This window comes from Cuculus canorus, chromosome 7 (assembly GCF_017976375.1).
Source record: "Cuculus canorus isolate bCucCan1 chromosome 7, bCucCan1.pri, whole genome shotgun sequence".
NCBI lineage: Eukaryota > Metazoa > Chordata > Aves > Cuculiformes > Cuculidae > Cuculus > Cuculus canorus.
The window spans coordinates 9,431,983-9,454,042 of NC_071407.1; the positions used below are offsets into that span (position 1 = coordinate 9,431,983).

At 40.8% G+C, this 22,060-nt stretch overlaps 1 protein-coding gene across 2 annotated transcripts in view; it reads left to right on the forward strand.

Annotated features, from left to right (window-relative positions):
- The window catches only part of RTKN2 (rhotekin 2), a 202,326-nt gene that overhangs the window by 177,239 nt on the left and 3,027 nt on the right, over positions 1-22,060 (forward strand). Inside the window, exons 18-21 of one of the 2 annotated variants that reach the window (XM_054070960.1) lie at positions 1,542-1,649; positions 3,157-14,854; positions 19,717-19,887; positions 21,910-21,962. In XM_054070960.1, coding sequence (XP_053926935.1) covers positions 1,542-1,649; positions 3,157-3,698 — 650 coding nt within the window. In that variant the 3' untranslated portion in view covers positions 3,699-14,854; positions 19,717-19,887; positions 21,910-21,962. The remainder of the gene's footprint in view (positions 1-1,541; positions 1,650-3,156; positions 14,855-19,716; positions 19,888-21,909; positions 21,963-22,060) is intronic. The other variant, XM_054070961.1, reaches the window with a different exon arrangement.

The window sequence follows — 22,060 nt, forward strand, 5'->3', positions numbered from 1 at the left end:
CAGAAAGAGTCCATCACTGCCTGGGCATCCTAGCAAGTATGAAACTTTGGGTGTTGAAGCCTTAGTGGGAAGTGATGTGAGGGTGGTGGATTTGTTTAGGGTCTTGGCTGGGATGCAGATTCAGCCAGCCCTTGCAAGTAGGCACATGTGTTTGGAATTTCCTTGCTCAGCAATATTATGGATGAATTAAATTGCAATTTGTTGCAGTAGGATTTACTTGATTCTGTTGGTAATTCTTAGGTTTTGGTACCCCTTGTCACAGGGGAATTTGCTCACCTAGCCACACTCCAGTCCAGTCATCCAAATACACGTTTCTTGGTATGAGTGGCACCAGAGACTTTTACAGATGATATAAAGGAGATTATAAATTGATACCCTGATTTTTTGGCTAGCATCTGGAACACCACTGTTTTTACATGACAGAAGAAACTCATTTGTTGGTATAAATCAGTAAAATGGTATTGAAGTAGTATTCTGTGTTGCTTCTTTAACACCAAATATTTATTATAAGAACTATATAGATGAATTTGTCTTCATCTTTTTCCTCAGCTTTATTACTTTGACATACAGGTTTATTAAGAGTAGAGGATGAGTGTCAGTTATTATGCTGCCATTGATAAGATAGAGTTAGTCCCTGATAGTAATTTTCATCAGGTCGGGAAACTGAACCAGGTCAATTAGTGAAGTATCAGTGTTTAGTTGGAGGCTGCACCAATGAAATCAATGAATCGAGGTGGCGGAAATTAAGTATTATAGTTTGTATTTCTAGTCCTTGTTAGCTCTGATTTACAATGAGAAAAACCTCTATCAATTAAAGAAACACACCAAGCAAAAACTAGGACATCCTCTAAATTAGCTGTAGAGTAGGGTAAAAGAACTACTTCTTATTCATTATAGATAGAATACCCATGGATTTTTTTTGAGACATTTTCCTTAGGTTCAGAAAAAATGGGTCACTTGGCATTTAAATGCCTTTTTTCTTTCCTGGTTCTAAAATTCTCTTAAAATTAATGTGCTCAGAAAACTTGGAATGATTGGTATGAACAAAGTAATTTTACTGTGTCTTGTTTTCCTTAAGGTCAAAATCTATTAATAGAATAAGTGGTTTCAATGTCTGCTAGGGGATAAAAGGCAAGTTATCCTCTATTATAAAGACAGAAGTTCCTTTACTATAACATTGTAACATAGTTGTATAACATCCGGCTTGCAGTATATTGGAGTTTGTCCCCAATAACTACATCAAGCTTCACTTTTTTTTTTACTTTTTTTATTTGATTAATTTATATTGTGTTTGGGATCTAAAGAAAAATTATTGTTTTTAACCTTCACAGTATAACACTACTGCTGGGATGCTTAAATTAAATGCAGTATGAGTACAGAGTTGAAAACACAAATGCATCCTGAGCATTCCTGCTAAACAAAAGTAAATGCTTACTGTTTAGCATTGCTTTGGAGATAGTTTCCTAACCAACCTAATAAGTTCATTTTTTTTTCAAGCTGAAGCATTTAAGTTCCAGTCATTGTTCTCTTTTCTCTCTCAGGCCAGTGGAAACATTGTTGTGAAGAACTTATGAAAATTGAGATTATGTCACCACGGAAACCACCTTTGTTCTTGACAAAAGACGCGACCTCCGTCTACCATGATATGAGTAAGTGGGATTTGTCTTTTCAAGTTGCAGGGTAACAGTAACAACATTGTCTGTGTTCAGATGGCTTCTGGTGTTGATGTTGAAACGCTGAGTTTTTCAAGGGCAATTCAGACAATGAAAGAGCAACATAATTGCATACCAAGGAGTTCATATTAAATCTGAATTTGTAATAGCACTAATAATGAATACATTTTTATACCTTGAGCCAAAATGTCTGCAATCTGGGTTGTAACTAGGGAGCTCTGAACACATTCAGAAATGCTGTCACTAGAAATAAACATTCATCGTAAGAGTAGTATAAAGCTCTGGAAATGTAAAGGTAAAATAATCTGGTCTGCAAACCAGTAATGTCTTTAACTAGTTGCATGAAATTAATTTGCTATTCTTTAAGCTATTTAAAGTCTTATGTAACATAACTCACCTAATTGTTTGGTCTTTGGTAATGATGTTGAAAAATATGATTGGAAAAATCTATCTAGCGTGTATTTGAGACTTCTATTTTTACAGAGCAAATTGGTATGCAGCAGGATTATTTTAATAGTTTCATTACAGAAATAATATTTACAGACTAGAAAAAGTAGGTCACTTTGTTTTAATGGATCCAGTGCAGTATTGGCTGAGAAACACTGTGCAACTATAAATGCCTGACTGCTTGCTGCTTGAGATTGGAACTGTGAAGATGCTCAAAATGCCATGTGGGTCATTGAGTTACCGTGCATCAGAGCCGTGAACAGTCAAGAGAGTCCTATTTAAGCTATGAATGCAAAGCAGAAAGGCAGTAAATCAACTATGTGGAAGTTTTAGGAAAGTAACGTAGCATAATTCTACTGCTATTCAAATACATCAGTGAGGACCAGAACACAAACTCTGTTTCTCTCTTAATATACCAGATTTTTTCCTGCTTATTTATAGTATTAATAGGTAAAACCTTGTGTTTACAAATGTGTTGAAAATCATTACCATATGGCCTGCAATAGAAAAGATATTGCTGCTGTTTTAAAGGCTAGTATTACTGCAGTATATATAGAAAACTTAATATGAGGAATAAGAAGTGGTACAGGACAGTCTTAAAGCACATAAAGAAAAATGATCTGTGTGAAGATGTCCCATTTTCTGCATGTTGGAAGCACAAGAATATTTAGTCATAGACCTTTACGTGGACCTTCTGTGAAACAAAATTTTTAAAGCACTATACAACAAAACGTTTTTAATGTCTAATACCTATAGGTTTCCTACTAGTGCATTATTTTTTCCTATCTTACTTGGAAAGAAATATCAAAGCCTAGCCTGTTGCTTCAATGCCAGCCATCACAAAAACAGTTCCCTCCTGTCACCTCTGTTCTCTCCTTGAAAGCATATCTAATCTTTTCAGTTTCATCCATTAGTCCAGACTTCGTGAGACATAGTTAATAGTGTTGTATTCTGAATATTAATAATGAAAATAGATAGCAGTAAAATAATTGATAGCATTTTAATCTGAGTTAATTTCTGTCCCTTAAAATTACAGGCTTTGATTCTCCAGTGAAACATGAGGGTTTAGCTGATATCATACAAAGAAAAATCAAAGAGAGTGATGGTGTGTTCCTGCTTGGACAGAAAAAAGAGTCTACATCTTCCTTATGGGCTTCACTTTTTGATGGCTCTCATGAGATGGTTGTTCAGAAAAACACGCATCTGGGCCCCCAAAGAGAAACTACAAGTCCTAATGATTGCAGAGGAAAGAAAAGAAGAGCTCCACCTCCACCCTCTGATAAGCCACCATATAGAGTGAAAGAACAAGTGAATGTAGAGCAGTTGGGCAAGGAAAACTGGGAAAATTCTGACTGCACATCTGCTGATAGTTCTTCTTTGGACTCAAAGCTATCTACCAAAATGCAGCAGTTGCAGACACCCATTGCTGCTCCTCGCAAAGTTGGTCCTTGTAGGAAAAGTAATGGGAATCCCATTTCATTGGTTACCAAGAACGAGTCTGAAACCAAGTGGGTACCAACCCCTAGACAGAAACGCATTACAGAAATGCTGGACCCTAGGTCATGGTTGCAGCCATAGACATCATAATTAGCTTAGAAGAGTCCCTGGAATTTTAAGTTTCTCAGCCTTCTACTGTAACTCTTGAGTGAAAATAGATTTGGACATATAGCTTGTAAGTATTGAGGCTAAAGTTTTTTCTTTTAGCCAGGGTTTTACTACTAGTTAGTCTCAGCTGTGCTCGTTATGGCTAACATGTAAATAATGGCACTCGTAACAGGGGGAGTTATGTCTATATGAAATAACAGTGCTACTTCTGAGCAGTTCAGTACTTTGCCCTTGAACTACTGGCAGTGTTCAGGGTAGCTCAGTGTCCCTGTGACAGGGATATTTACCATTGCCTTCTAGCTTGCCCTTAGCTTAGCCCTTCCGCAGCTCCTCAGACTAATTCACTGGGAATTTCACACATTCAGCCCAGGTCTTGCAAAGATGGTTTTCTGGGGCTCCATGCTTTGCTTCACCTGAAATAGTTCTAATCTTTCTCTCACTGTTTGGGAACCACTGGTCATGAAAAGTTAGTGTGCTTTTCTGACTGGCTTTCCAACTCCATATGAATTTCTGAAGTAGTTCTGTCAGTTTAGTGTGGGATCTCCTCAGTTCTTGCTGGTGCGTGCGCTGTCTGAACGGACCAGGATTATCTGTACAAGCAAGAATGAGATCCATGACTGCTGCTTAGTTTGCATTAACGTGAGCATTTAAAAGCAGTACTGCGTATGAACACCTATTCAGGATTTAATTTTTATGATTTTTTTTCCTGACAAACGGGGCTCTGTAGCGTTGCTTCTGCTTTGTGGACGCTGTCAGCTGTTCCTGGTAGATAGTGAGGTTGTAAACACAGCAATGTTACCGGTAAACAAATAGGTTTTCTTTCACCACTCGTTCTTTCTGAAATAGCAGAGAATAAGTACTTCAGGTGAAAATATCAAACTCTGATATTCTTCCATCAGACTGTTCACTATTTTTGTAAGTCACCTGAGTTATTAGGATTCCTGTGGCATCTGGAAAACATCTACTGCATACGGAACAGGGTCTGTTCTCCTCGATCCACAACTTAAATATCCAACCCTTTCCTTGGCTAATGCATTGATCTCAGATGCTGGAACTTATCCAACAGCAAAGGTCTTCTTACAGATCTCTCTTTAGAGCTTTGGTATTCAGTTGAGAGTCGTGTCAGCAGCTATATACATAGAGTTAATTAATTATTTTTTTTCCCTTAAGTGCAGATGGCTTTGGGAACTTTACCATTTCTCCTGAGGACATTGTGTGCGTGGTTGGTTTGTTTATCTATCTTTTTTTTTTTTTTTTTCTGCTAAGCTCTTGGCTGCACTACTGTAAAGGTATCTGCTGAATTCCCTCAGTATTTCATTGCTTGTTTCGTATGGGGCTTGAGAGGCAGTTTTCATTTACAAATCCCTTTGCAGGACTGGAGCCCTTAGTTTCTGGAATGTCCTTGTTCATTCTTTGTTTAATCACATTCCATTTTCCCTCTGAAGCAACCATAATAATTCTTACAATAACTCATGCTGTTACTTAAGTGGATGGTTTGTGAATGGTTTATAAATAGGAACAGAAAAACTGAAGAATAACTACATGATTATGTAAATTAGACACAGTCGACTAAGGGGACTGTGCTACTCTGAACAAGAAATAGGAAAAATAAACAGGGAGAAAAAAACCCACATATTTTTCCAAAATGCAGATGCAGTTTATTTAACTTTAAATCTAATGTTAAATGTTACTGTGCTCTAGAAAGAAGGAATACCTTTTTCTCGGTAACTCCCCTTCCATTTAGTTGTTATATATCACAATAGACCTCATAAATATATAAAGCAAAAAGGCACCATAATGAGGATTTTTTTCTTTTAAAATTCAACAGGCCGTTGAATTTCAACGAGCAGTTTCTCTATTAAATTCAGTGGCTTTGTTTTGAACTGAACATACATATTTTAGGAAGGCATTAAATATTAATTTAAAGTCTTCAAGTGATGAGAATTCACTCATGCCTCCTGTTGCAACGGTTAATTACCCCAGGTACGTTTTCCACTTGATTTTTCTATTTGCATTTCTATCTCTACCTTAAGTTATTTTGGTCTTTTTATGCATTTGATTGCTTATATTGATCTTTGTAGTATCAGCTTTTCTAATTGCTTGTAGGTAGTTATAAATCACGATTAAGACCCTTTTAACCTTTTCTCTGATGAGATGTACTGAATTCCTTAACTTTCTTATGGCAACAAATGCTATCCAAGACTAATCCTCGTGTTATTCTCCATACTTCTCATGTATTCAAATATTTTTAAGTGTAACATCTGAATTAGATGCCACATGTCAATAGCGATCCATCGAGACTGTATAGAGACGTAATATCATCCTCTTACTCCGATTGATACCTCTTTCCCGCTTTCCTCAAAAATTCTATTATCCTTTTTTTGTGGAAGCATTGCCTGGGATTCTGACTTTTATGGCTCAAGTCCTCTTCAGAGTCTTTCAAGAATGCAGTACACGATCCTCTTATTACCCTACCTTATTTTTTCTTAGAAATATACACTGTATTTTACCAACACTAAAATACTGTTCATGAAGTGATCCAGATTGCTCCGTGTAAGTGACCTGTCCTCATGCTTTACTACTCCAGCAGTCTGCATGTCCTTTGCAAATTTATTGCAAGTGGTTTTTACAGTTTCTTCCAGATCATTGATTTTTAAAATTGAATGCAAGGCAAGGTTTGTAGAGAGAGGTGATAAGTTTTATTACATCGGTGACATGGATAGGGGGTGGGGAAAAGTAAACAAGCAGGCCATTGAGTTCATGTCCCTTTTTTCCTAGAGCCTTTAAAAAAAATTAGTAAGATGTAAAATGACTTCTTGCTGATTCTTCTTGCTGATTCCCTGTTAATGCTGCATTTTGAAATTATTCTTCTGTCTTCAGCATAATATTCTATATTGATTTGATCTAGTAGTGATATTTTAAAGAAAAAGACATCTTAATCTGGTTTTCCCTAAGTGACTTAGGTTTTCTAAGGATAACACCTCAGTGCAGGTGTCTTTGCAAGTTAAGCTTAGTATATCAAGGAGTAAAATGCAACCTGTTCAAGACTGCTTCTCCATGAAGTTGTTGATTGACATTTTATTTCTATCCTTAAATTTGACTCGTATTAGCCAGTTCACTGTATTGCCTGGATCACCACTAGGCAAACTCGGCCATTAATTACCCTGATCATTGTGCTTCAGAACAATGTTCTTATGGTCCTGTGAAATGTCGTGGCAGTGTTGAGACTTGTTAAACTAATTGGGTTTTTAGGCTTCTGGAGCTTGAAAGGCTTCTTCTACCAAATATAGTGTCTGTTATTTTAAACAACCACTATATCATCCCTATTATGAATCATCAGGTGACTTCAGGTTTTAGTATTTATTGTTACTGAGTTAATCTTTCTTTTTTCCCTTCTATATTGACATTTATTAATGCCTTCGCACCTTCTGTTAAGCAAGTTGGTTTAACTCATAAAGAAAACTCATAAAGGCTACCAGAAAACATTGATCTTGGCTAAACAGTGAAGTCAGTTGCAGGAAATGCATTTGTAATCAGCTTTTGTCTACGCTAGAGAACTTAATATTTAGTTATAAAACCAGAGCACAATATTAGGAGTATAATTAGGAAATATATCTGTGAGGAAAATGACATTTTTTGGCTTTTCTATGTAGTGACTAAGCATAATGCTATATTATTGATTCTGGTCCCCGATTATTGTATAGGCTTGTTCAGAAACTACAGCTTTTCCTTTGTATTTTTCCCCTCATGTTTTTCTGACGATAATGAGGATGAATAATCTGGAATTAAGACCAATAACTTGTGTGTACCAAGCACTCTGTTAGAAGGAGGGCAGCTGTGTCACAGTGTGGTACAGTGATCTTTCAGACTTTGCACTGATTCCCTTCCTGGACTGTGCGGTTTTGAGGACGTGGCCCAAGACAATTGCTGAAGCCCATGTATTGGTCGTGTGTGGGATTGGGGAGAGCCCTTAGCTCTCATCCTTCACCGTGGAGGTGAGGTGGGGGTCTAGAGGTGGAAAGGCAGAAGGTAGCCTATTCCTTATGGGATGTGTTGGAAACCATTTAACTGCTGCTTCTTGACACTAAAAGAGTGTACCCATTAATTCATCTTATCATTCAATCACAAGGGTGCTGTAATTGCATGACTCAAAATATCAGTGATCAAAAACGAAGAGTAATGTGATTAGCATTTACGCACAGTTTCAAAATTGGAAGTGTTTCACAAAGGCACAGGTGACATTAGCCAGTCCTGCTGGAGCAAAATCTGGAAGACAGCGGGAGGCCTGTGGCTTTTCCCAGCCCTCCCATTGCTCTGCGCTCACACTTCTGCAGGAAAGTTGCTGTGCTGCTGCCTGGCAGTGGAGTGTAGGGGGAAACTGGGTTTGTTCAGAGACGCTGCTCTCAACAAAAGGTACAAAACACCCATTGTAGCGTGATGAGGGATGAAGGCATTGGTGCTGCTGAGCTAAGCGTGTGCTTAGGTACTTTTCTGAGGAATATGTCAAGCTTGCTCTGAAAACTATACTTGCATGTTCATTGCTGGGATGAATTGATTGATGCTTAAAAAACTTCTGAAGCAGTGGGATTGCTGTCTTGAAGTGGGTCAGAGGCATAGTCAACCTGAACTGTTCATTTTGGGAAGTACAACTTGAAAGCAGCTGCTAGGCCAAATTAGAATATACATTTCACTGAAGATGAACAACTTTTCAAATAATCATTGAGCAAAGACTTAACTTACTAAGTTTTTATATTGTACCTAATGTCTTTGGTTGTTCCCTTGGTCTTGGAGTGGTAGACAGTACCTTTTGCAATTTTAAAGACATTAGCTTAAAATGTTTACATTTTTACTACTATTGTGATTTTTATTTGTTTCTACAGTAATTATATTGATAGATATGGTGCTTTGTACATATTTGGAAATACTGTCCTAGTATTTAGAGTTGATTTCTAATTAATGTAGATTGCCTTAATGGAAAAATATAGATATGGACACTAATGTATTGTGGAATGCTAGAACAGAAATCCATTTTTGCTGCTAACATTTTTCTGTTAAAATATGCAAGTGAAATTAAAAATGTTTCTAGGCTAAAAGAGTTTTGATGAATTTTCTTCAGTCTAGAACTGCATTAAACTTTACTCCGGTTTATCAGTCATGGGTGATGGCTGCTGTAAAATCAGAGAACTTATGGGTAGCCACCTTTCTGCTGGGCCTGCCGAATGTATCCCTCTGGGCTTGTTCTGGCAGTAGTGAACAGTATCGGCCTCGGATGTCTGAACTGGAGGAAGGGAGAAAAAAACATTTGGCAGCTAGCATTGATTGCTCAATCAGTCATCCCATGTATCCAGGAGATCTCTGTGGGAATATGTAAAGTTAGAAATGTTATCAGAGATGTGCCTTATTTGAACAAGTGTGCCCAAACTTTTTAGGTGCTGTCTTGCTTCTCTTGTATTCTTGTAAGAAAACATGTCATGAAGCAGATCTACATCATTCAGTCAGCTCTGCAAGGTTACTTCGTAAATGAGCCTCTGACACAACTAACACCATCCATTAATTGCTTTCTTTCACAGACAGCCTTGTGCTGAAGGAGAACTCCTGTTTGCCTCCCAGACCAGAGCTCAGTGTAGCTCTGCTCATTTAAAGCTAACTATGCCACTCAAGTAAAGTGTTCTTTTGGCCCAATTATCATAAAAGAACTGTAATAAACATAGAGAGAACTGTTAGACATTTTAATTTTAGAATATTTGATTTAAGAATCTATGAAAAAAAGTGATTGATAATGACAAAGCAAGCCAAGGCAGCTGAGTAATTTAACGAAACTCATGCTGCAGTGTAAGTTGCTTTAAGAGATCACAATAAAGTAAGAGATGATAATCTTTTCATATAACCATTACCAAATGGTTATATGGTACTCTTTCCATGTATGTACTCTATATTCACGAAAAAATCTGTTTGCAAGACATTAAAATAAATTGCTTTTCACAAGGAAAAAACTATCTTTCAACATTTTTATGTCAAGAAAGCTTTCTAAACGTTCTTTATATACGTCCCCAAGAGGAGAAAAGTTATAGTAACTGGCAAAGTGTCTTTTGTTCTGTTAAGGCTTTTCCTCGTATTTTATAAACTTCTTCCAAAATAGTTAGAATATAATGATTCATAAGATGTGTTGTCTTACCTGTTTCTGATACTTTTGAGTGTCAGCTGTGTCAGAAGGTGATATGGGAATACTTGCAGAAAGAAGTAATGGAGTTGCCTTCCATACACAGACAGCTTCTTCTTAGCCCTTGGTAATTACAGTTTTTTATACGCAGATGTGGGAAGCCTTTTATCCTGCCAAAGCTTCACTGCATGTCTGTCTGGACATGAATTCATAGTGGCAGTAGAAGTAAAAAAATGATTTTTTTTTTAAAATTAACTTAAATGTTTGCATCACTGTTCCCTCATAGAGCTTGCAGTTTCATGATATGCCATGAGAGTTTTCTTTCAAAGCTTTAAAATTTGTATATTACCTTTTGCTAAGAGGGAAAGAGTCGGTAATACTCCATCGCCTTCCTTTTTTAGTCACTGACGATAAAGATGGTACCAAAATTCAAATATCTTTGCTTAACTTTTTCAACCTGAAGGCAAAAGGTCCCAGTCTTTTCCATCTTTTTTTGGATTATGTTTTCCATTTTCTAATTAGTGTCTGTTTCAAAATCCCACGTGTATTTTGAAGATCTCTTTCTGGAGCTGGGTGCCTAGAGCTGAACGCACACGTCTAGCTCAGGGGTACTTTTGATTTACAAGAACATAATATGTTCATTAATATTGTCTCATTCTGTTATCAAAAAAGAAACAAAAATATTCCCATTGCTGAATGTTCTGTGCTTAAAGAAAGATTCATCTTGGGAAAGAAAAGAATATTCTATCACTGTTATGGAGAGGTTAACATCTTACTTAGAAATTTCTCAATAGGAGGGAAAACATGGATGCATAGCTGGCGCGAGTAAGCTGCTTTGTCCACACAACATCTGTTTTTCAGATGGTAGCAGCTGCTTTACTACTTTCCGTTTTGAGTGACCATTACTCGTCAGTTCCTCATGTCTGTATGCAAGGGTTGAAATTTTAAAATAAACTGAGAGCAATTTAACTGATCTTCTCACGATGTGGATGTATCAGCTGGAGTCGCAAAAGTCAAAGTACTGAGCTGCCAGAGTCATAGCCTCTGTACTTGACTTGTAGGGAAATGGAGGGCCTGTGGCAACTTTTCCTTTCTCCTGAATCCAGATTTACTGACTGAATGCAGAGGACAAGGCTGCTCCTCTCACCAGCCTGGCTTTATCTCACAACATGGGCCATTTGGAATGACACGGGGGCAGGCTAGCTCTTCAAACATGGAAGAAACCTTGCTCAAAATGAAGAGAGTCTGCTCGAGGCCAAACCAGATTTACTACACTATAACTTTAATATCTCAGTAATTTTATTATTTTAATAAGAGCTCATTTATGTGTCTAATACTGTATCACATTTTATTCATGACCTTATTTGAAAGTTTCTTGAATAACTGCTTGATCATTATGCTTCAATAAGAAAAGATCTGCTGTCTTGGGAATAACTCCCCTTATCCCTGCTGATGCAATAGCCAGTTCAGCCTACAGACCGATGCACGCTTTTCCAGGTATCCATTAAAATAATTGTAGACTTCCTTGGCAAGTAAAGCCAGTGTTTTCCAAACATTAATTCATAACCTAATATTTACATTTTTCATATGGGTAAACCAGAACATATCAGTCTTCTGCCCGTTGTACAGTTCCTAGAGTGATTAATATAAATTTCAGCAACAATTTGTTTACTTGCCTTTTTCTGCATGTCTTCTTCAGCAGGGCAAATTCTGTCAACCATACCCACAAAAAAAATAGAAAGAGATAGAGCCAATTATTTAGTTAGGCTCCATCTGTCTCTTATTGAAGCATTAAAGAGAGCCAAGGGGTTACTGCAGAAACAATTATTTGAATCAGGACATGTGATTACAAGTGTATAAATTCAGTTCAGTCTCTCCTGTATTAAACGGGAGGCAGTGCAAGGGCCACAGCTTCTCAGCTTCTCACCTATAAATAGGGACAGCGGTGGCAGTAGTTTCCATCACACATTTTGAGGCATTAGTCCTTAATAGCGCTGGATTTGGGAAAACAGTGCAACATTTCATGACCATGACCTAAATACTGCCATCCTCTCAGACTCCTGAATGAGGGGTGTGCAGGAAAGGGAAAAAGAATTCGAGTTCTCCCCATATCTAGAGAGACGAGGCTAACAAAGATATTTTTACTATAAGAACAGGGCAGTACAGAAAAGTTGACTGTTACAAGTTTCGTGTGACCCACAGGAGCTCAATTAGGATGTTTTTTGCAATGCTGCCTGGTCTTACCGCTACCCTTTAACTTACTAGGCAAATTTTTCCGCTTTTTATAGTGACAATATTTGGAAATGATATTGTTTAGTTCCTCATATTTCACTTTTGAAATCTCTTACAACAAAGGGGTTTGAACTTTTAAGCTCTCCTTCCCTTTCAATGTCAATGTAGGAATTAGTCTTATCTGGCAGGAACACGTTTCACCTCAGCTGGCTTGCAAAGCCGAGGGACAGCAGCTGAAGGAAAGAAGCGTGGCCTTGTGTTTGGCCAATGCATTGCACGCTGTGACTTGTCCATGGAGCAGACTTTGGGACTGTCTCACGTGAGACACTGTGATCATCCTCATACCGTTAGAGGAAGAGCACTCACACACTGGTGAAAACCCTTCTTGTAACACCTTGCAGACAAAGGCGCTGAAGAAAGGTAAGAAACTCCTTTGCCATTAATGTCTTCAGTACATGGGTTAAGCTTCAGCAGTGATCCCACTACTTTCCACGATGCTGTATTCCTGATGAATTGCCACTATGCACACCTGATGCCACACTGGCTGTGGCAGAGAGCGAAAGGCACCGTCACTGCTGCCGTTCCCCAGCACCAGGCTCAGCATCGCTGTGCACTGAGACGCTTGCCTGTCCAGGGCCAGAGCCAAGATGCCCACATGCCTTGCTCTGCTTTTACCCTACTCCAGTGCAATCACAGCATCTCCCTCTGGGAGAAAGACTTAAAGTGCTTTACAATCATTAAGCCTCAAAATACCCTCCAGGTTAATTATTTGTACAGTGGGGAAAGTTGGCCACAGAAGTTACACGTATGAAATATTTGTTTGTCAGCCTTTACAGTGATAATAAGACCTGGTCGTGCCCAGGTTTGTTTGCCCTTTTGGCAGCATCCTAATCCTATAATCAATAATACATGTAAGTTCTGGTTTTGATAAACTAAAGTTTAAAAGAACAAATAAGCAGATGAGCTTTTCCACAGCCTTCTCCTTTGTCCCGGTCTGGTGTTTCCAGGTGTGATCCTCACTGAGTGCTCCCCAGAGCAGGACTACAGCTTACAAAGCCACAGTCCCCCCTGGCACTCTCATTCATGCATTCTGTCAAACAACATTTTCTTTGATTTCTTTTTTATCAAGATTTTCTTGACTGAGATCTTCAAAGCAATTAATTCAGTGCTCCATGATTGCAGCTGCTGAATAATTGTTTGTTAGAGTATTTTTTTTTTCCCAGGCAAGAGATGTAAAATAGTTGCTCCCCTCAATAAACAAGTTGTCAAATGTGATTAGTTAATGGACCTGTAATCATGCAATAGCATAAAGGTAAGGTTTGGTAAGTGTGATGTGAAAATGCATATTTAAATTAAAGCTATAGGGGAAGATTTTCCCATAGGAAATCTTGCTATCAATGCTGAAATAGGCTATTTACCATTCATAATGATTAACTGCAGATCATTAATTAAAGAAAACAAGAGATTAGTCATCAAGCATTACGAATTGAAGATGCATTGATTGTTTGAGTTACCTCTAGGTTAGTGCCTGGGTCCCTGTGCCTGAGCCAGAGTCCCCAGGTAAACTGATACACAGAAGTAAAAGCCTTCTAATATTTATGTAAAAATATTACTGGCCAATTCGAAGCTCCAAGAGCCTGAAATGCAATCCTGTGTTCCTAGTCACCAGCCCTGTAATTTGTCATACTGTTCTTCGGCAGATGCATATTAAGAAGCAGAAACACTTGGGCTTGTCGGTTCATGGGGGAGAGGGAACGTCTCATTTTTAGCAAGTGAATGCTGAATTCCAAGTTAAATGTAGTTACATCTAATGTATAGCATAGCTCAAAAAAGCTAATTAGCTTGTTTTGGTCTCTAAATAATAAATCTACCTTTCTGACAGCCCTTTAGAAGAAACCTCAACCAGTTCTGCAGTGGCATCTGGAAAGCCGAAGCCCTGTGCAAAGGAATTTTGCAAGGTTGGGGTTTTTTTCCCCCCCCTCACTTGGGAAATCTACATTCAAGGGTATTGTTTCCTAAAGAATTTTCCTTGCCAGAAAAAGAAAACACTTTTTTGTTGTTGTTGTTAAAAGCTGTATCTATTATAGAAATTTAATTCTCCATTTGGGAATTACAAGCAGTAATATAATAATAATAGTTGTTGGTTACCACACGCTAATTTCAAACTATTCCAGGCAGCTGCCTTCTGCTTTCTGTGCAATCTCCTAGCATTAGACTCCAATATAAAATGAAATTACTCTAAACTGTCTGTCAAATTTGACTATTCTTTTAAAATCATTCAGCTGTTACTTACATTATATAATAGCAACCAGGGTAATTTAATTACTAACTCACATATGAAAAATAAGACTTCAGCTTGCAACCTTCAGGTAATTAACCATCTAACTACTATTAAAAAGAAAATAATCAGGGCACAACAGACACGTCAAAGCCACTTCACTGGTGAGGGACTGCACGGTCAGAGGCTGTTGGGGTCTTTGCTGCTTGTGGCCCAAACCTGCTCTTTTGTTTGTTTGGGTTTTTCTTTTGGAAAGCAGGAGGAGGCAAGGCTTTCGTGAGCCCAGCAGTGATCATCTACCCTACTCTACCAGGATGAGACCCCTTCACACCGGCAGCCCTCGCATCCCCGAGGCACATGTACCCCGGAGGCAGTCATTCAGGAGTGGGCTGACCAGGGGGGTACCAGGGTCCCCACCCCAGGGCCAGCCATGGTCTGTGGGATCCTTTGCAACCCTCGGTGAGTGCCCCACGGACATGAGGGATGGTGGTGCTGGGTTTCTGCAGGACTCAATTTTGAAGTTCTTCCTCAGTGTTTTTCACAAGACGAGCATTTGGCTGGCACTCGGACTACCAGGTATGTGCAAGTAAAGCAGGTTCCTAAGTATAGTTTATTGCTGTGAACATTCCTCTTTACTAACCCTGGATCCTAACGCTGAAGCAGTTGACTTTAAAAGAAGTCACAGAATATTATTTGTATTGACATTTCAGCTATTTGGTTCAGTAGGTCATGCGGCAGGGACTTTTCTTTTCTCATCCAAGGCTATTTCACAATGAAGCTTGACCTTCATGAATATGATGTTTTCAGACACAATTCCACAAATTACCTCTTTGAAGCAAAAGCACCGTGCTTTGGAGTTACTACACTTACAGGTTTACCCCACAGTTTTGGTCCAGCATCCCACCATCCCCATCGCCCCTGTAGCTTACTTCAGAGCCTGTCCCGCTCATCATGTAATTGGCTCCCAGTGTCCCAACAGAATCCTCTGATTCCCCCTTCCTCCCACCTGCACCTTTGCTTTTCATGGTGTGGTATATAACAATAGAGGTTACTTAAGGAGTGTTTCAGGGTATTGGATCTTTTAAAAGCGAGCAGGTTAGCCAAAGAGCACATCATACATATAAAAATATAGTTAACTGCAAGACTCCAGCCAGAGTCTTGACGTAGATAGCCAAATGTCATGATACAATGGTATCCCTCAAGCCAGGGAGACCAAGGTTAGCACCAGGTTACTCCTGCAGGTAGCCTCCTGGCTCACAAAAAGCATCCACATTTTCCTTGAAAGCTACGTGCTGGATCGAGTGGCTGCATCGCTCCTTTGCCCACACATTGCTTGAGAGCCATCCTTATTAGTATGCAGCTGGTGCGGTTCACCGGCTCTGCCAAGCAGAGCTTTTTAATTCTCTCTCACTGGAGAGAGGAAACTTCTGAACAAGAGAATGATTAAGGGCAGGGGGCTGGGGGGGAGCAAGCAGAATTAAAAAAGGAATAATAAAAACCCTCAAAACCCTCAATGAAACTGAAACAATCAAGATTTATGAGGATTCTATGAATTCCTCACACTCGTTCAAAGCAGGATTGCATAAGTTGCAGCACACCGCGCTCTGCACATCCATTAAACGAGAATAGCCATGTTTATGCTTTCATTTACACCGCCTTCATGCCCGGAGGCTCCGAGCGCGAGGCCTGTTCACACATGTAAGGAAAAAACAGAAAGCCAGGCCTGAGTAACTCAGGACCAGCTGGAAGGGTTTTGGCTGTGAAGGGTGGGTGCTGCCGGCAGCGCAGCTTGGAGGGGCCGTGCAGGACAGCAGCTCCAGTGCGGGAACAGCCGGGGAGGGGGGGGACACGTAGCGGGGCACTACAGTGAGATCTGTTTTTTCTCGATTCCATGAAGCATTGTATTTGGATAAATCCAGGTTTCCCTGGGAAGGGTAACGAGCTCGCATTTGGCAGAGTGAGTTCACCATAGCGCTGGAGAGATTTGTGAGGTTCTTGTTTTCTTCCTATCCTCTTCACAGCTTTGATGGAAGTCAATGAGATGTTGTTGGTCAGGTTTCTCACCACGGCTGTGGACACGCAGCCTTCCCGTGCTCCTACAGCAGTAAGCACAAAGCCAAGCTACATTAAGGGTTCCTCCAAGCTGCTTGAAATTAGAAATCATTGGAGCACGTATACTTTAGCAGACCTTCTTTTTTGTGGTGAGGACCCAGCAGAGGGCAAGTGCCTAGCTCAGCTATGAGGCATTTGCAATGAACTGTCTTCATATGAAATACTGAACTTTAATAATATCCCTTCACTCTCCGTAACAGCCGCAGTAGGCATTTGAGCAGTTTTCATCGAGTAGCCTGGCATCACTCTGCACCCCGCACATTCCCCTTCACCACCAAACTCTATTGCTGTGGGTGGATGGGGTGTTAGCAGAAGGCTGACTTGGATGGTGCAAGGCAGTAGAAGCTGGGGGGCTTCAATGCACAGCTCTTACATGGTTATCTTTGTAGGCAGCGAAATCTCACTTATGTTCAGGGTGGATTACAGAAGCTCTCCCACATGACGTGTTGCAGGACAGCGGTAGGTAGCATTGGGTGTTATAGCCAGAGACAGGCAGATAGAATACCTGAGTACAGAGATGTCTCAGCCCTTGCAGACAGACGTCACACCTGAACTCCTCTGAAGAGCTGAGGTTTGTGGCATGGTCACTTCTCAGTGCAGTGCTCCAAGACACAGCTCACAAACTTTTCTGGACCAAGTTTGAAAGCCAGATGAAATTGTTGCAGATTAGTATGACCTACACCAGAGTGTTGAAGAAGGGGCAGTTCCAGGATACAGAATGTAACACGGGGCTTTTGAAGAGGAGGGATGGAGGAACAGAGACTATATCCCTATGTATTCTAGATGAAAATCGTACCATTAACTTGAGGTTGAAATGTTGAAGTTTTTGTGCTAGCTATGGCATGCGCACACACAGACAGACATGCACACACATGCATATAACTTTTAGCACTGTCAGCAGCCTATTAAGAGGTGGACACTGGGAGCCTGGACAGCCAGGGCTCATGGGACACAGACTTGTAAGATGTGACACCCATCTTCTGCATCTGCCTAAGCCAGATGGATCCAAGAAGTGATACATTAATTCTTTCCTCCTTTCCTTTTTCCTCACTTGGATAAGGCAAATAAAATAAAACAAAACAAAATGGCATGAGCAGAATTTTTCTGTGTTTTATGACCATCTCTCTAGGTCAAAACTCAGGGCCACCCATCGACAGCCACGTCGATGAAGCAAATCTCACTTGGCCATGGGCCGCTTTAGCTGATTTGCAGGCTGTAATTTCTGTGCTGGTCGAGGTGAGGCTGCGCCCGTGCGCTGTGGCAGGGTGCCGTGCGGCGCTGCCCAGTTCAGCTCCAGATGATCTGACACACGGTGATGGGCAGAGCAACCAGCCTGAGCAGGAGAAGCAGCGTAGCCATCACAGCATTTTTTATCATGTAGTTCTGGCAAATACAGTTGCTTTCCGCAGGCCTGATTTGCTGAGCAGGAGCTCCAGTGCCCAGTTAATGCAGTTGATTCAGAGTATGCTGAGCAGCTCGGTTACCCAAAGGGATGTTGCAGTGATTCTCAGTGCTGGACCCCAGAGCAGGGACTGGAGTCTGGGTGCATCCCTGCCCCGCAGAGCAAGCGTGGCTGCTCCCACCAGGCAAACCTCCTCTGAGCAATATCAGAGCAATGGTCCACTCGCCTTGAGAAGAGATATTCATCTGCAAAAGCTGACAAATCTTCCCTTGATGGGAAAAAAGAAGTGAGATTAAACCAAAAAGTGATATGGCACAAGCAAAGAAATAAATAGCGAGGAAAAAAGAAACCCTCAGAAAGGTGAAGCTTGGAAAGTAAGTATTTTTCAATGGACAGGAAGATCAGCCTCTAATCCCTCCTAAAAAGAGTGAGAATAGTGGCTCCAGCTACAAAACTGCTAGTTGGTGCCCGTTTCTACTGGGTGTTAAACTTGCAGAGTAATTGTTTGCCCAGGGAAGGTGTGGAGCGTACACGGAAACCATTGCTGCTGATGACGCCTGGCCAACTTATTTTCCATTGCTGAGGTATTTCACCACAATTTATTACTTTGACCTTGCTGCCTCTACTCTTGCCCCGCGTCTTTCTCAGAGTCTGAAGGCTATTGGTGGTTCATGATGCCTGCTGGGACACAGGGGGCTCTGGGGAAGAGTTTTGGTCATCTTATCCGCCGCTAGAGCCCGCGCACGGCCGTGCCACCCTGCCTAACTCAGGGTCACTGTGTAGTGAGACAGAAAAGCAACCCCGCATACAGCAATGCAGTGGAATTTTTAAAGAAGTTGGTCTTGGAAAAAAATAATAAAAATGAAAATTAATAACATCATAGCCAAATCCTGCTTCTCCAGAGAGAGGAGCAGCATTGATGAGCAGGAATGGCACCAGGAGGGTGCAGCAGGAGCACAGAGACACCAGCCAGCCCATCAGAGATGGAGGGCTGCAGGATTTCTAGTCCCAGTAACCTTATTGCTTTGTTTGAAGTATCCAGCATGCAGCTGTAATTCCTTTGTCTCTGATCCATATGGAGATGTAGCCTGATTCTAATAGCTTACAATTCCTTCGCCCTTTCTGGGCTGTTCATTATGTAGCCTTATAAGGGCCCATCCGAAAAGCTGAAGCTGGGCAGAGTTGGGAACCACATGATTTCCTTGCTGATTTCAATTCCTTGATCCACGTCCTCCCTCTGAAAGGAGGAGGACCGATAACTGATAGGTGCTAGGGGCAAGCTATTTAGTGGGAATCCCTCTCAACTTGGCTAAATCTTTTGACCGTCTTCGGCCTCCATCAATCCCATTGCAAAAGTAGTTTAACACTGACTTTAAATGAAGAACAGATGCTCCTTCTAAGCAGAGCTACCATGCACCAGCGGAGAGAAAGGGGAGTAAACACAAACGCACTCATTTTCCAACTGCAGCCAGTGGAAAATACAACTGATGTCTCCACTCCTGGAGTTGTTCAGTTTCCATTAGCAGCTGAATGTAGAAGATGCAGGGGAAGACAGAGGGACTGTTGAGACAATAGCTCCTCTCTTTGAGCTCTCCTGCAAGCCTGGAGATGCTGTGGCTCAGGGCACAGTGGATGGAGATAAAGGGGTTTCAGTGCCTGCCTATGCAAGGGGTGGTGGTACTTTGAGGAGTGAAACCTGAAGGCGTTCCATGCCACATTTTAAGTTAGTGGAAGAGAAATTCCCTTCTTATTGACATATGTTATGCCTTAATGAATTAAAACCTCTGCTTTCTCATTTCTGCTTCAGAGGCCAGTCCCTTCGCTGCAGGAGTTCGGAACCTTCTCTTCTAACTTTTATATATGTTTCATACACGCTTGGAAAAGAGAGCAGCAGCCTTGTAGGAGCTTTTGGTTCATACCAAAATGGTCCATACCAAAATGGATTTGGCTGATCTCAACAAGGTAAACTCATAATATGGTGAGTTGTTGTCAAGCTTTACTAATTTCATGTTCATTTTATACCTGTTACTGTGTGGTAGGTAGCTGGGCTTCAATATTGCTCTAGGTGGGTAAATGTAATCCATTCTCATCCATCCCCTGATGGAGTAGTGCCGGCTCCTTGCTTTGATTTCAGACAAAATTGCAGCTAAATGAATGATCTGCTTTGACTGATTCAAAAGCTATCTTAAATGACAAGAGAACTATGCAGAGGTTTTTACCGCAACTCCTCTCCACCCCAAATCCTGCTCTTCAGCAGCGAACAGGATTTTACTGTGCAATTATCATGTCCTGATGCAAGACATCCATGATGGCAAAGCAGATGCTCAGCTGCAGCACACTTCAGCAGCCTTTTCTGGTTTTGCTGATGCGGGACAGTTTCTGTATTAAAAGATGAAGTGTTTAATTAAACACTTCACAAGGTCTTTCTCCAAGTAGCCTCTGGCATCTATTTGCTCCTTTGCAAGTACCTTATGTGGCTCAAAACACCATGTATGTTTTTTAACTCCATTTAATCTTCGTTCTGAGTATTAAATAGTAGAATCCTACAATGGTTTTGGGTTGGAAGGGACCTTAAGGATTATCCAGTTCCAACCCATCTGCCATGGACAGGGACGCCTTCCACTGGATCAGGTTGTTCAAAGCCTCATCAAACCTGGTCTTGCACACCTCCAGGATGGTTGCAGCAGAGTGTCTGTCTGCTTACTGCCCTCAGACGAAGACCTTCACAGATGACGCTAAAAAACTCTTTAGAACAATTGTAGAAAGAAGAACATATTCCTACTGTGGGACAACTGAGCCCAGCTTTCTAAGGGCCCATCTGGGCATTAGGAATGTTTGGGAAATTCTGATGAAAATCTGGAAATGACAGGATTTAGGGAATTCTGATGAGAACAAACACTAACAATACATGAAATGCTCTTGCTCACCACAAAGCAGCTACTAATGGTACGGAAAAACAGACTACAATTGGAAATGTGGAGTCACTGTAGATTAATAACCTAAAGTTAAAGCTCGAATGCTCTGCATTGCACAGAAGAGACTGGCATAAAATCACCCTCCTGGACCCCCGCAGCCCCAAATACGGATGGGTTATGAGGGCAGCATCATGAGGCATTGCTTGATAAAGACCAAGCGTCAGCTTCAAGCGTGTCCCTGATGGGACAAAGGAATTCACTTTGCAGAGACAGAGCAGGACTGACACTGCTCTTAGATGGGTGTGTGACTCCAACCTGTCAGTGTTTGACCCCAAAGCCCTGCAAAAGCAGGAACTGGACTCTGCTGGCAGCTGTCCCACATGGGAACCTGCCTCTCCCAAACCCTCTTCCTCACTTGCTTTTTCCCAGCTTTAGCCCCACTAGAATTGTAGTGAAAGATCAGGAAAAATCTGAATTATTAATTTCTAGATAATATCATCACAAGAAACTGCCATCAGCTGCTTGCAGAAAGCCACTCTGTTGCGAAACCACCAGTGGTCCTCTTAACTTCATTGCTCTCGTGGCAAATGCTGGGTCCTTGGTGTTTTGGAGGTTAACAGAAATGCTTATTTATTTATTTATTTATTTATTACATTTTTGCATTTGGCACATTTAGAAAATGATCTGTCCCTCGACCCCAGCTGGCATGAGCCAAAGACGCTTGACATCCCCACCACCCTGGCAGGTATTTAAGCCTTGCAGACGTGCAGCAGCCACACTGAACACACATGTGCATGCTATATAAGATAGTGTTGTATATAAATCAATATTTTCCACTCTCTATTGACTGTTTTCACCATCAGAAATTCAGGTCCCATCTGGCCAGAGTTCCTTGAATGCTGCAGGTGGTGTGGGGAAAGATTCGGATCGGACAGTGGCAGGGCGCTGGCAGCCAAGCCCAGTGGCTGCAGGCAAAAGCAAACACGTTGCAGTGCCTGGGCATTCTCATGCTGCTTATGCAGTCGTTGTGTGCTCCTGTGTTTCGATTTATCTGACATTTTCTTCCAAATAAATTTTGAAACCAGCCGCAACCAGCAGCCTGTTAAACAACCCCAGTCACCAGGATGAAGGAACGGAGGTAATTATATATTTTATTAGATATCTAAATAATGAAATCATATATATATTTATCTCTACAAATATATATTTTATATATTTCAGTATGTATTTTCACAA